Source organism: Procambarus clarkii, chromosome 84 (genome assembly GCF_040958095.1).
Source record: "Procambarus clarkii isolate CNS0578487 chromosome 84, FALCON_Pclarkii_2.0, whole genome shotgun sequence".
Taxonomy (NCBI): domain Eukaryota; kingdom Metazoa; phylum Arthropoda; class Malacostraca; order Decapoda; family Cambaridae; genus Procambarus; species Procambarus clarkii.
Window position 1 is genome coordinate 23,291,754 of NC_091233.1, and position 12,770 is coordinate 23,304,523.

Genomic DNA, 12,770 nt, shown 5'->3' on the forward strand with positions numbered 1-12,770 from the left:
GCCTGTGGTTGGGTTTTTTCTTATCTGCCATCAACCAAGGTTAGGCACCCCAGAAAGATAGGCATAACAAAACAAACCACACATGGTAAGAAACTAAAACAAAAAACCGAACAGAGAGGTAGAAACTCCCTACAATCCCAAGGAAACAAGCAAACATCACATTTTACTGCTGCGCCGCTCATCCACGCAGCCCTCCCCTCCCCTGGAGAGGGAAGGGGGCCCAGAGTTCACCGCAACAGCTGCCAAGCACTGCAGTTCGGAAGCTAAGCTACAACCAACGTGAAAAACCGCCGACCGGTGGGAGGGAGGCTTGCCAAGGAGCCTCCGAGGCTTACCCAGAAAATGGTGTTTTATTACATTCAACGCTGGTTTCCTGTGGGGAGCCCCTACGGCTCCCCGGAGCTACATACCCAAAGAGAAGGAAAAAAAAGGCTGACCTGGGAGGCAGCTGCCACAAACTAAGCAACGCGAAGTCGAGACAACAGGCAGCAACCTGAGACCCATAAACACCACAGGAACACCCAGGAGCAGACACGCTCACAAAATAACGGGCAGCCAGGAACCTCTGCGACCCCCAAATCCCTGCGCCCGAATTGAGCCCAAGACATGTTTGCCAAGACAAAACAAACACGGCAACAAAAGCTGCAAATCGTCTGAACAGCACGGGTGCAAGGATAGACAGCAGGCTGGTAGACTTAAGAACCCTGCGGATGACCTGGGAGACCCGAGCCCTGGAACAGGGAATGAGGGAAACCGGATAAACCCAAAGCGCATCTCTAGCACGCAGGTAACGGCAAAGAGCCGCAACCGGATAACACATGACGCACCCCCGGCCGAACCAATCAAGCATCAATAACCTAAGGACCCTTCCAGAAGGCAGCTATCTCGGCCTTCACCAGAAAAACGGAGAAGACTGTAAATGTACAAACCTACCACCAGTACCAAAAGAGCAGGAAACCTCTGCGCCAGAGGAGAGCTGGAAGCTACCTGACCCGTAGAGGCCAAGGCGAACAAAAATATGACCTTTGAAAAACAATCTTGAACCGAAGGGGCAACCACAAACTGAGGAGAGGAAAGATGAGAGAGCACCCTGACCAAGGGCCAGGATGGCTCAGGCGGTGCATGAGCAGGCCGGAGGGGAAACAAACCAAGAGAAAGCGTACGGAATGGGGTGGATGTGCTTTCCACCCCGTTGCAAGCCGGAGCGGCTCTGCCAGCACCGCACAAAATGCAGAGACAGTAAGAAATATCAAATAACAGTCCTGAAACAACAACGAAAGGACAAGACAACCCAATGCGAAAGAGAAGACAAGCTACAAAGAGTATGAAAAAAGGCGAAAAAAAATGCCAGATAACTATATACTGTCGCCGAGACGAAGCTCGCAGGTGGGACACCCTCAACGAAACCACCTGATCACCATAAAGATGGTGATACACCCGCATCAAAAGACCAGACGCGAAGAGCCAAGGAGAAGGCCGAATCAGCCACGTACCGGACCGGTACGACCTGCCAAAAGAGGCGGAACCACAGGAAATGCCCTGCGTTTGGACACCTATCAAGCAGCGTCAGAAAACAAAACTGGGCTGGCTATCACTGGGCCACGAGGACTACTCTCCCTGGGAAGGCATCCAACGAGCTAGAACCCAAAGCAATAGCTGGACTGGGGGAAGAGGTACAGGTAACTCCACCTCGACAAGTCCTGCCGAAAGGCATCCACCGCGAATGCCTCGCAGGCAGGAAAGGACGCCATATAGAATGGGAAACACCGAGACTACACCAACATGAAGACGTCCACATCCGGGAATCCGTACGTCCGGCAGAGCCAAGAAAATGAGACGGCGACGACCGGCCAATCCGTGAACACAGAAATGAACCGAGACAGGCCATCTGCCAGGACATTGGACACTCCCTGGACATGAACCGCACGGAGAGCCAAACCCCGAAAATCCAACAGACGAGCCACTCGAAGGGATCAACCTCAGAGGCATGGACCGAAGAAAACCCTCGCGGTTCCTTAAGTGAACCACCTGAGAACAGTCCGAATGGAGCCGGAAGGGAGAGTCCAGAGTGACCCGAAATGCAAAGTGCATTTCGGGTCATTTTTTTTTTTTTTTTTTTTGAGATATATACAAGAGTTGTTACATTCTTGTACAGCCACTAGTACGCGTAGCATTTCAGGCAAGTCCTTAATCCTATGGTCCCTGGAATACGATCCCCTGCCGTGAAGAATCGTTTTTTCATCCAAGTACACATTTTACTGTTGCGTTAAACAGAGGCTAGAGTTAAGGAATTGCGCCCAGTAAATCCTCCCCGGCCAGGATACGAACCCATGACATAGCGCTCGCGGAACGCCAGGCGAGTGTCTTACCACTACACCACGGAGACTGCACGGTCATGTCCGAAGTGCAAACCAGACAGCCGCGAACTCCCGAACCATGCTGTGAGCCCGACGGAAGAACGGACCTTACCGTTCCCAGCCGCCCTGGTGAGCACTGGTCACTAAGCTCCAGCCGAGAGAAGACCCATCCGTGAGCACATTGAGCGAAAGCTCGGGGAGGCGCCAAGGCACGGAACTCCGAAAACCACAAAGAGGAAGCAGGCAACATAGCACCAACACAAGGTCCCCGAAGGACGAACCCAACAATCGCGAGAGAGGTGGAAGGGGCGTCCCCGAACTAAAACAAATGCTGAAGTCAAACTCAACCCGGCGGGTAGACCAGCACGGCGAAGTACAGACTCTCGCACAGCCGCTCGAGCAACTGCCGAGTAACCCAGGAACCCCCTTAGAAACAGCCAAGGGTGGGACCACAGCCGCAGCAACGCCTTTGGAGGGAGAGACAAAGAAGCGGTCCAAGAGTCCGAAACAAGACCCAGCCAGGTCTGAACCCGGGATGGAACCAGATGAAACATCCTCCAGTTCACCAGGAACCCAAACCCAGCAATCTGAAAAGAACCACACCCCTGGCGAGCAGAGAAGAGGCAAGAGGACCGACTGAGAGCCCACACCAGCCAGGCATCGAGGTAGGCCAGAAACCGAATCCCGAGCAGACGTAGACAGGTCACCAAGATCCGGTAAAGATGCATAAATACACCAAGTGCCAAGTACAAACTAGGGGAAGCAACCAAAGTGGCAAACCTGAAGCTCCACCACTACCTGTGCCAGTCCCGGAACCCTGGAGAGGAAAGTGCCAAGAAGTGACCCAGAGGTCCAGGGGCACCATCCAGGCACCCGGCCTCAACAGAAGCAGGACCAGAGACAACAGTCTTCTGAAGAGGGGCAAAGAATCCAGGACACAGACTGAACAAACCCAGAAGAATCGCAGATCCGCGAAGGCCCGTGACAGCATTGAACAGGCGGGAACCCAGAGGGATGGGGCGGATCGACCACGTCCAAACGTACCCACCCCAAATGACATGAAGAAGGTCAGAGGAAGAAGGCCACCCCGCCAGCCCCGAACACCCCAAAAGGGGAGGAGTCGCTCGACGCCACCAGAGGCCGGACGACAACCAAAAACCCCCATGAACTGTGGGACCAAGCAAGAGCCAACAGAGCAAGCTGTCCCTCACAGAACCCCGTCAACAGTGAAAGGAACGAATACCCTTCCGAAAGAAAATGCACATGTACATATACACAGATATATATGTCCATATACACAGAGATATATATACACATATATACACACATACACATGAAAATAAAATAAATAAAAAATGAAAAAAGACAAGCCGCCAACCGGTGGGCAGAGAGCACCGCGCCGGCCAGACGAAGAAGGTACCAAAAGAGCACCAAAACTGTGCCAAAAAGCCTACCTCGGCAACAAAAATCCAAGGCCCCAGCACAACCACAACATGCACCAAGACCAGAAAAGATCAACCTGCAAGCCAGGAAGACCCCGGAACCCCAGAAGGCAGAACTAGGTCACACACGAGGTAACGAAAAGCCCCTCCGAACCCACAAAGGGGGGCCCAAGAGGAAGAAACCTCTGGAATGAAACCAAAGAACCCAAAGGAACCCGGAATCGAACCCGGGGGAGCCCAAACCACCACATTTGCCGGCAGACATACACCACAGAAAGGGCAAAGCACAGCACCCAGACAGAACCCCCAAGGAAACGGCCAAAATGGACCGAAAACCGAGAGACAAGGTGTGGGAACAACCATAAACAGACAGGGACACTGAGCCCAAACACCTGGGCCCAGACCCAGACAGAAAATGCAAAAACCGTTGTAAAAAAACAACACCAAAGCGTTCCCAGAGGAACAGAAGGGCAGAACACTCTGGAAAGAACAGAGAAACAACAATAGAAAGATAAAACCCCCTGAAGGAGGTGAAAAACTCGCCCAAAATGCGAGCTCATACACCCAGGCACATATGAACAAACCACTGTGCCGCCCTGGTGGCCAAGCGGGTAAACCCGCAGAAAAAAAATGGCCACCAGAACAAAGAGCCGTAACTGACGCAATAAATCCGAAAACACGCCAGCAAATGTGGGAAGCAAGCAGATGAGAGGGACAAAAAACCCCGCCCAGAAGCAGAAAACCCAGGCAGGGATAAACAGCCCCAGAATTGCTAGCAGGCATCTCCCCACAGCCCCGGGAACCCGCAACAGAGGCCCCAGGGCAGAGCCGTCTTCCACACCCCTTTGCCCTTAAAGAAAAGGAAGAGTCCAGAGGAAAGGCAGCAAAGAAAGGGCCGCTGGTAATATCCAGGAGCCTTGGCAGGAGGATCAGGCTCGAAAACCTCCATCCCCAACCAATTCATAAGACTCTGGGTCAAGGTGTCATTGACCCAATAGGCAACATGACGGAGGCAAAATAGGCGACTGTCACCCTGAGACAAGAGCACAGCAACCAACGAACCCGCACAAGGCGGGATGAAACCCAGAAGACACATCCCGTGGTCCACTGAGCCCCGACAGGGTTTTCCATGGCCCGTAGGCTGACTGTTACGGGAAGCCCAGGAAAGGTGTCGCTAACGGGTTAACACCCAAAACTAACAAGGGGTAGATGCCAACACTAAAAACCCCTGTGATATGTACAATCACGAGGGCCTAGCAGAGGGCCACCAAACACTACCAGTGGAACTATAGCCAAACTAGGCAGACCCGTACCAGGCAAATTAAAATAAAAACAAAACAAAAACCCCACAGAAGTACACCGTCCCCAGAGGCAACAGAAACCGGACGCCGCATAGGTAGCAGGTCGCGCAACACCTTGTCGTCTTAACCAGCACAATTTCAGTCCCTACCCAAGGCCAAACAAGGGCCCCAAGCCCCAGCTGGTCCCAAGGGCAAGGCAAATGCCGAGCAGCAAGAACCTCTAAGGGAATGGTTCCCGAACGTCTCAGGGAAGATAACCCCTTCACACAGTGGCAGTACTCACAGGGCAGTTAGGGAAGGAAGTCCCTAAGCGCATGCAGCTCCTGTACTGATGAGGAACACCTGGCCACCGCACAACACAAAACTTGGCAGTGAGCGCACGAAAGCAAACACCGCCTAGGAAACCGAGGCCAGAGAAGTGTCTGTCCCAGTTGACATTAGCTAATGAACTGGAGTGCTAGGCAGCTGGCACGGTGAGGTCCGGGGCTTCCCCCTCCTCCTCTCGGTGAGGGGAGGGGAGGGGAGGGCTGCGCAGACAAACGGTGCAGCAGTAAAGTGTGGCGTTTGCTTGTTTCCTTGGGATTGTAGGGAGTTTCTACCTCTGTTCCATTTTTTGTTTTAAGTTCTTACCATGTGGGGTTTGTTTTGTTATGCCTACCTTTCTGGGTGCCTAACCCTAGTCGATGGCAGATAAGGAAAACCCCCCCAACCACAGGGGGAATTTCCAGGGCCATTGCTCCCTGAAATCTCTCTCAAGGTGCCAGGTTCCAGCTCTGGTCCCTGGTAGGTCTGAACTCCATAGCTAATGTCCCATTCTAATATAAAGTACATTAGCCCGATAAGCTCCAGGAAGCCATAAGGGCTCCCCACAGAAAAACTTAAAATAAAGCTTAATTAAAAAAAAATTACACAACCCTCAGAGTGACTTAAGGTGCTTTGTGCAGTGCAGTGGTTAAATTACATATGAAACCAAACAATTTATATTAGAGAACTCGCACCTAGGCCAAAGATGGTGGTGAAAAGGGCATTGAAGACCTCCAGTGTAAAGGCAATTGTACGTGACTGATGATAGTGCTCGATGGCCATCGTCACCATATTTAGGAAGATCAATACAAAAATGGAGATCTCAAATCTGTAATGAGAAAAAGAGTAAGGCTAAGTAATAATGAATCTCATATCAGTATCTTTAAAGAAACTTAGAAAAGCAGTGCTGAGTAGTCAAATTATATTTAACCAAGAATGGTGGCCAAACTAATTTATTAGCATTTTCCTACCATTAGTAAATTTGACATTCTTTATCCATCTCTTCAACTAATACTAACTCTTAATAAACATTGCATACAATAATTTTATTAAAATAAATTTACCAGCAGTCTAAAATATCAATATCACAAAAAAGTCATCAAAAATAATTTTGCTCCCTTTAAATGCACATATCAGCCAGAGTATACTGCTTCGTAAGTGCTTTTACAATTATTTTTTGGACAAACATGTTTAAATATATCTCTGAATTAGGAAGAGCAATAATTATACACAATTTAATACATACTTTAATAAGAAGAAAATATTTCAGAAAGAAGTTTATATTCATACTTTTATACATAACTTATCGAGAATTTTCAGAGTTGATCATTTTTTCATGCATCAACATACAGATTATAATAATATTAATTTTAACCTTTTAAGGGCAGTTATCGTCATATGTTGATCCTTGGGGTATAGAGGTTATCTTCAAATGTTAAAGTTATCTCCACCAGGCTTTTATACAAATGTTATTTACCTGATTTACCTGAGGGACACTAACCCTAGTGACTTCGACAAGGACAGGAAGCCGGCAGCTTGTCGAAGGTTTCGTCATTTGCCTTGATGATCTTTTCTAGGTATATTTTAAAACTCAACACAGTTTTGGCAGCTACGGTTTCGGCAGGTTGGTAGTCCCATGGATTAATAACCCTCTGGGTGAAAAGGCATCTCCTGTTCTCAGTCCTACATTGTGGCTTGTTGAGCTTGAAACCGTTGCTCCTTGTTTGTGTTACATCTGACCTTCTGAAGAAAATATCCGGATCGACATCCTCTAACTTGTGCAGTATTTTAAACGTTTCAATGAGATCCCAGTCATTCTAGGTTTGCAGTGTTGATAGCCCTATGGCCTTCAAGTGTTCCTGATACGGGAGATGACAGCCTTGGAATGACTTTTGCTGCCCAATGTTGCACCTTCTCCAGAGCAGCTGTCCTTCTGAAAATAACGTCTCCATGCTTGGATACAGTAATCCAAATGATTAATTGCACCAGAGATTTATACAGTTGAACCATTATCTTCTTTTCATTATAGTCAAAAGTATGTTTAATTATCCTTGAGTTTGGTTAGCTTTTCTGACTGCTGCACTCACTCACCAAGGTCCTTTTCTTTATCAATCTGCTGTAATGTAATGCTAATAGTTTGGTAGTCATGGCATGGGTTGTTATGCCCCACATGCATGGTCTTGCATTTGTCAATATTAAAAAGCATTTGTAAGTCTTCTGACCATTTGTGGAGTTCATGTAGATTTTTGAAACCTTTGTAAGGCATCAATATCATTATCATTTCCCTCTTTACCATAAAGCTTTGTGTTGTCTGGAAATTTGATGATGTCATTTGTAATATTCTCATTTATGTCATTGATGTATATGACAAAAAGGGTAGGTCACAAAATGGACTCCTGTGGCATCCCACTATCACATTTCTCCAGTGAAATTTGTGTCTATTTACCATGACCCTTTGTTTTCTTTCCTTCAACCATTGTTTTATCCATTCTAATATTTTACCATTTATTCCATGGGCCTAAAATTTCCTTGCCAGTCTTTCATGTGATACCTAGTCGAAAGCTTTAGCAAAATTCATGTATACTACATTCTACGAAAGGCACTTGTCTGAGGAGGTGATTACCGTTTCCAAAAACGTGCCAATCTTACAATGTACCTGTTAACTTTTTTCAATTTTGCTACAAATTACCGACTTAAAATTATCTGTTAGATTAACGACCTGCCCGAAATACTATGCATGTTAGTGGCTTTACAAGTATGTAAAAACATCAATGCTATGTACTTTTATAAACCCGTTAAACCTTCTTGTATATAAATAAATAAATATATAAATAAATAAATAAATTAATATATAAATAAATAAATAAAATAAATGTGAGCAAGTTTGTAAGGCAGGATCTGTTTCTAACAAATCCATGTTGTATACATGTTTATAATACGTCGATATACTGTAGATATAATGGAGTTAACCTAAACCCATGAAAAAATCTAGTATCATTCTCAATTGCTTACTATAGATAAGATTATCTTGAACCACCAGCAATGCGATTATCGTAAATGGCAATTTGGAGTTTCTGCCATTGTTTGAATCAATTTCTGGAAGACATTACCAGACAGAATAACAGTAAAATAATGAGTTGCAAGAAACTTCCTTTGAGTTGTACCAAGAACACATTTACAAACAACTATACGTGTAGATATTACACTGAAGACTTATATACAGTATTCAATTATTCTTTCTGTCAATTATATGTAAATAAATTGAGTTATTACACACATTGTGTAAACGAAAGTGAAACAACAAGAATATAAATCCCCTAACACTACCAGAGGAGCTCTCCATCAATAATTTTGTCAGTAGATTTACATAACCACAGCCCATGGACCAAATGATCACCAGACTCGGCACTCTACTTGCGTGCACAAAACACAAATTACTTTGATTTTTTCTAACTTTTTGTAAACAAATGTATGATTTCAGATATTTTGTTTTTTTCACAGATATAAAGGTAACTTTGATCATAGCTGCACTTTAACCCTTAAACCGCGCAAATCATATATATATGATATCAGTGACAAAATTGAAACTGCGCACATCATATATATATGATTTCGTGTCTAGCGCTATAATTTAAACGCCCCGCCTGGGATAGGGGCAGCTATAGTACAGCCACAACCGATAGTTGCCAGATGCCACCTAGAAAAAAATCCAGGCCAACATTCTTGGGTGTTAAGAGCATCAGTATTGAGCAAGCCACCAAGGCTGGCGCACGCAGCACGAGCTCACAGCACCGCTGTTCAGCTTGTGACCACAGCATCGCCTACAAATGCCATAATATATATGATACTGCTATTATTTAGCAGTGATAGTATTACTGAAGCCCCCTGACTGTGATAAAACTGACCAGGATTCTGATAATAGCAGGATTGTGGTGATATTTAGCGCTGTGCTCCATGGAGGGAGGAGTAAGGCTGTGGGAGGGAGGGTGGTGGCGATGTCTTCTGACTGTGTGTGGCCACCATTTATTGACTGCACTCACCATACCAGCTTATAGTGGTTGACTATGGTGAACACAAATGTAGCTACTTATATATAACGTGCGTATAGAGTATGATAACAGCAGCGTTGTCTGCATGACTTGTCATGTTGTTTACTGATGGGCACTATGGTCTTTGGGCACCATACCAGGTTATTTGTACAGGTATGGTGAATCAAACAGGTAGATACTTATATATAATGTGTGTATATAGTGTAATAACACCACAAACAATACTGTTGGAGGAGAATATTAGTGCGTCTGGCCTTGAGGGCGGCCGCCGATCAGCTGACTGTGTGAGTAGCTACGTCTTTGTGCTTTTACTCACCATACAAGCTTAGATGTACAGGTATGGTGAGCAAAACATGTAAATACGTATATATAACGTCTGTGTATAGTGAATAAATGCAAAAACAGTATTATGGGAGGAGAATGAGGGCGAGTGAGGTGGTGTTGAGGGAGGGAGTGGCAGTGAGTGGCTCGCTGGTGTGTGGCGGTCACTCCTCATTGCTTTTTGACTCACAAGACTACCTTAGTAGTTCATTATGGTGAACAAAACATGCAGATACTTATATATAACCTGTGTATATAGTGTAACAACAGCAAAACTATTTGTTTATTGTTTTATGAACATAATAATTGAATCACTAATATGCACACCATAATTTTGAGTACAGCGATGGTTCACACATTTTATTATATAAATATACCACAATTCACTGTATGGAATAATATTACTGCAAAAAAACTAAGAAAAAATCAATCGGAGATATTGAAATAATTACGTAATAATATATTTGTGGCAACTGCCGCCTGACAGCTCGAGCGGAGTAGACCTCGTCTGGCGAAGGCTCTGTCAACGCCCCTTTTATGCCACACTTCCCTACCTTATTGCGGCTAAAATATGCCACCTACGATTTTTTTGTTATTTTTTCCGTGATCAGGGAACAAAAATGAACACTTCTATAAGACAAAAGAATTTTTTTTATTTTTTTTTTTTTTTGTTGCACCTGTGTGTGTGTGAATTCCATTTGGGCCCCTAGCAGTTTGAGGGTTAAGGGTCAAATAATATTTTACTTTTAATATATTTCACATGAAATTCTAAGTTTGAAATAATATTCCCAAAAATTTTTATTTTTTAAACCTTAGACTGCGCAATACATACAGATATGATTTGACAAAATAATTTAACATAGGTTTTTAAAACTTGCACAAACACCTAATTTTTTTGGCATAATCAACTAGGCAAATGCTCCAACTTTGTCTAAATGATCACAGCGTAACTTGAAAAACAAGAGAATCAAAATTAATTTTAAAATTGAATATTGAAAACTTCAGATTTTCAATTTAGAATAAAAAAATATGAACTATCACCAATTGTTTATTTAATGTTATTATTCTATCAGAATAGTACATGATCTTCATTTTCATCACATTAGAATACAATGGCACCTCGACTTATGATTCCCCCGACTTATGATAATTTCGAGTTACTATGTAAATTTGATCGAAAAATGCGACTCGACATACGATGGTGTCGTCGACTAACGATACTTGTTGGTACACGTTTGGGTCGACCGAGCGCGTGGTTCCCGGTCATGCAGGCCGACCTGCCTCAGTTTACTACAGCTGCCCGCTTAGTGACAATCACGCCTATAAGAAATTCCGTTTTTGTGGTAATTTTTTGCTCTTTGAACATAGAAGTAATTATTATATATCATGCCATGGGTCCCAAGAAAGTCAGTGTTAAGGTTCAACATATGAAAACTCATGTAAGGATGACCATAGAGCAAAAACAAGAGATCATTCGTAAATATGAACATGGTGTGCGGGTTGTTGAACTAGCTAGGCAGTACAACAAATCTCAGTCAACAATATCCACCATATTGGCTAAGAAAAAGGACATTATGAGTGCTAAAGTGGCAAAAGCCGTATCAATTATCATGAAACATAGAACACAAACACTTGAGGATGTTGAACAGTTATTATTAATTTGGATACACAGCAAAGAGTTAGCAGGTGATAGAGTTTCAGAGGCCATCATTTGTGAAAAAGCAAGGAAATTGCATGAAGACCTTTAAAAGAAAACCCCTGGAATGAGTGATGCAAATGTGAAAGAGTTTAAGGTGAGCAGGGGATGGTTTGAGAAATTTAGAAAAAGAAGTGGCATTCATAGTTTTCTGAGTGTTGTGTGTTGCGAGCTGGTGGAGAAACACAGCGAAGAACTGACCACTGAAGAACTTCACAAGGAACAGCAACAAGAGACAGCTGAGGAAATTTCTTCAGGGGAGGAGGAGGCAGTACAGAATGTCCCTTCCTCATTAATTAAGAAAATGTGTGCAGCATGGGAAGAATTGCAAACTTTTGCTAAAACGACTCGCCCAAATCACGATGCAGTAGGCCGTTGCCTTAACCTTTTTAATGACACTGTGATGCCTCACTACAGACAAAAATAAACAGTATCGCGCGCACCACAGACTTTGACGTCATGGGGCTAATGGTGCGGGCAAGCGTGCGGCGACGCCTAAATGGTATATTCGTTTCAGTTTTCTCACCTTAATTCTTGTGCTACATCGTTTGTTTTGGTATCATTGTGTTCGCAATTAAATTCCCTGCAGATGTATATGCATATAATGTCCAAAAGCCTGGCAAGACTCCCCACAGCAAAGCCTAAAGTCGGAAAAGTTACCCATGAGCACACAAAATCAGTAAAATGTGTATACTCGTTTTAGTTTTCTCACCTTAATTCTCATGCTACATCGTTCTTTTTGGAATCATTGTGTTTGCAATTAAATTCCCTGCATATGTATATGCATATAATGTCCAAAAGTCTGGTAAGACTCCCCGCAACAAGCCTAAAATTTCCCGTGAATGAGTACCAATTTGCACACCGCAACCTAATGTGTATACTCGTTCAGTTTGATAACATCAATTTTCATGTTACATCGCTCGCTTTGGTATCAAATTGTTCGCAAAATAAAGGTGCACATTTTAAAATTAGTCTCATAATAATAGAGCAATAACTGAAATTTTAACAAATATTTTAATTTTGGACACTCATCATCAAAATTATTTATATCTTTCCAGTGTTCTGACATCAATTTTCATGTTACATCGCTCGTTTTAGTATCAAATTGTTTGCAATATAAAGGTGCTCATTTTAAAAATAGTCCCATAATAATAGCACAATAAATAGAATTTCAACAAATATTTTAAAATTTAAAATTTAGACCCAAAAGCATATTTATAATATTTCAAGTGTTCTGACATCAAGTTTCATGTTGCATCTTTCATTTTGATATCAAATTGTGCGCATTCTAAAAGCGCTTA

The 12,770-nt window shown here is 43.8% G+C and overlaps 1 protein-coding gene across 1 annotated transcript in view; it reads right to left on the reverse strand.

Annotated features, from left to right (window-relative positions):
• The window catches only part of NaCP60E (Na channel protein 60E), a 595,756-nt gene that overhangs the window by 233,087 nt on the left and 349,899 nt on the right, over positions 1-12,770 (reverse strand). The window contains exon 22 of the mRNA XM_069316634.1: positions 6,099-6,232. Within this exon, the coding sequence (XP_069172735.1) occupies positions 6,099-6,232 (134 nt within the window). The remainder of the gene's footprint in view (positions 1-6,098; positions 6,233-12,770) is intronic.